General features: G+C 63.4%; 1 protein-coding gene across 1 annotated transcript in view; it reads right to left on the bottom strand.

Annotated features, from left to right (window-relative positions):
* Positions 1 to 2,138, bottom strand: part of FARP2 (FERM, ARH/RhoGEF and pleckstrin domain protein 2) — a 96,865-nt gene that overhangs the window by 18,178 nt on the left and 76,549 nt on the right. Inside the window, exons 15-18 of the mRNA XM_023521086.1 lie at positions 1,699 to 1,788; positions 1,205 to 1,338; positions 820 to 895; positions 58 to 302 (exon numbers count right to left, since the gene is read on the bottom strand). Of these exons, the coding sequence (XP_023376854.1) occupies positions 58 to 302; positions 820 to 895; positions 1,205 to 1,338; positions 1,699 to 1,788 (545 nt within the window). The remainder of the gene's footprint in view (positions 1 to 57; positions 303 to 819; positions 896 to 1,204; positions 1,339 to 1,698; positions 1,789 to 2,138) is intronic.

The following is a 2,138-nucleotide window of genomic DNA, read 5'->3' as shown; positions in this document are numbered from 1 at the left end:
GGGGGGGCAGCGCTCGGCCTTTCTGGGGTGGAGCCCGCAGCCCCTGCGCCAGGCCCTCACTCACCGCGGCAGTCGGCGAAGTCCGGGTGCCCGGGCGCGTAGTGCCCACACAGCCGGCCCAGCAGCCGCCGGTAGTGCAGCAGTCGCTGGATGGGCTTCAGTAAGAAGGAGCTGAGAGGCAAGTAGCAGACTTTCTGGAGCTCGAACTCTTTGTACACCGCCTCCAGCTTCTTAACGCGCTTGGCTGCCTTTTCCAGCTCCATCAGGACCTCGTCGTGCCTTTGGAAGTGGCCAGTGAACTGCTATTGGGGCACAACACGGACCCTTTAGGTTAGGCGACCGGGGAGCGGGGCGAGCAGCCGGCCTATCTGGGCGGCATCTGCCGTGTGGGCGTCCAGCAGGCAAGCGGCCCGGCCCTGGTTCAGACAGGAGGGCGGGGCTGTGCACGCTGTCACGGCCACCCTCGGCTGCATCAGGGGCTCCACCTCCACCTTACAGGTGAAGAATCAGAACCGAGGCTGAGAGGGCCGGGTCTCGCCTCGTGCGACATAGCGGTGAGCTCCTGGTGGGACGACACCAGCCCGGCTCCAGCTCTGCCTCAGCACGGCGGAGGCGGGGCGAGGCAGGTGAGTGATCTGCTGTCAGAGGGAGGGGACGCTGAGGCTTCCCCCCGAGGCTTCCACCGCACCAGCTGCTCCAGGCCTCCATGGCCTGATGGAGGCGCGAGGGGACGCCCTCCCCGGGAACTGTCCCACAGGTACTCCTGCGCCTAGAGCGACCACACGCACGCCGCCACCACATGCACGCCGCGGTCGGTACCTTCAGCTGACGCATGTTCCTGAGCAGCACGTCCCCGATCCGCTGACGACTGCCTGTGGCACCGGAAGGCCGTTCCCTGTACAGACGACGAGACAGTCACAACCTTGCGAAAGCTGGCGAGACTCACCCTGACAGGCCCAGTGTGACTGGCTGTCCTAGCCGGGTGCTTCGAAGGGCGAGGCCCGTCCTCGACAGAACCGGGTACGACATTTGGGCTGTTCTCTCGAAGACGGCCATCGGGCCAAAACAGGATGGCCTACCTGCACCCCGCTCTTCCCATTCTTCTGGAACGGGGTGGATAAGGGACGGTTTCACGGCCACTCCTCCCCACACCTTCTAAGGACAGACATCAGTGAGATGCGGTCCCCGTGACCTAGCCAGTTACCAGAGCGCCAGCCGCTGCTCCAGCTCTCGCAGGAAGCCGCTGTGCAGCTCGTAGATGGGGTCGATGCTGGAGAAGAGCAGGGAGCTCAGGCCCGCGGGCAGGGCGTCCTCCTGGACCGCCGCGCTGCGGAACCACTGCGGGAGAGCTCAGGGTGACCGCGGGCCTCGGCCGGACACCCGGCGCGAACCCCGGAGGCACTGTGAGGACGGCTCAAATCAGTGCCACAGCTGTGCTCCGGGCTGACCACCAAACGTCCACAGCATGAGGAGACGGTTCTGGATGAGAAGCTTCAAGTGGCCACGCTCCCAGTTTTACAGAAAATGGGGCCCACGACCCCAGCCGATTGGGCGTCTGACGGAAATCTGGTTCAGAGAGCAGGGCGTGTCAGCCCCGGGGCCGAGGGACGCTTCTGGGGGGCGGGGGGGTCTCCTGCCTCCAGGGAGGGTCAAGCGGCATCGAGGACACCCAAGCAAAAAGGGACGTAGGTTGCTTACCACAGTAATAACTTCCAAATCCTTCAGGTATGTTCGTTCTGTGGCGAGAATCTCCTTCGCTATGAAATAGGCCTCGTCCGCTCCCGGCCACTGCGAGAGGCACAGACAGCGTGAGCACGGGCTGTCGGCCACGATGCCGTGACACCCGCGTCCTGCGCAAGCGACCGGCGTCATGCGGGTTTCATCGTGATTCCCGAGGGGGTTTTCTTCTGAGTGACAATATGAGCCCAGCTGTGTCTCCCTCACGTTCTCCTCATTGCCGGTTACTCTTTTTGAGAAGAGAATTGCTGTTCGAACACTGACACAGACTGAAGGCTATTACTGCTTTTGAGATACATCATCGTTCAGCTGTCGCTGCCAGAGGCGCAGCTGGTTGCCACACAGATCCACGAGCGTTCGGCCCGTATGAGCGATCACGCCTGACTCACGGAACAGGCGTC

Source organism: Pteropus vampyrus, unplaced genomic scaffold (genome assembly GCF_000151845.1).
Source record: "Pteropus vampyrus isolate Shadow unplaced genomic scaffold, Pvam_2.0 Scaffold291, whole genome shotgun sequence".
NCBI classification, from domain to species: domain Eukaryota; kingdom Metazoa; phylum Chordata; class Mammalia; order Chiroptera; family Pteropodidae; genus Pteropus; species Pteropus vampyrus.
Note: the sequence above shows the minus strand (reverse complement) of the source record. Positions and strands in the feature narration are given on the sequence as shown.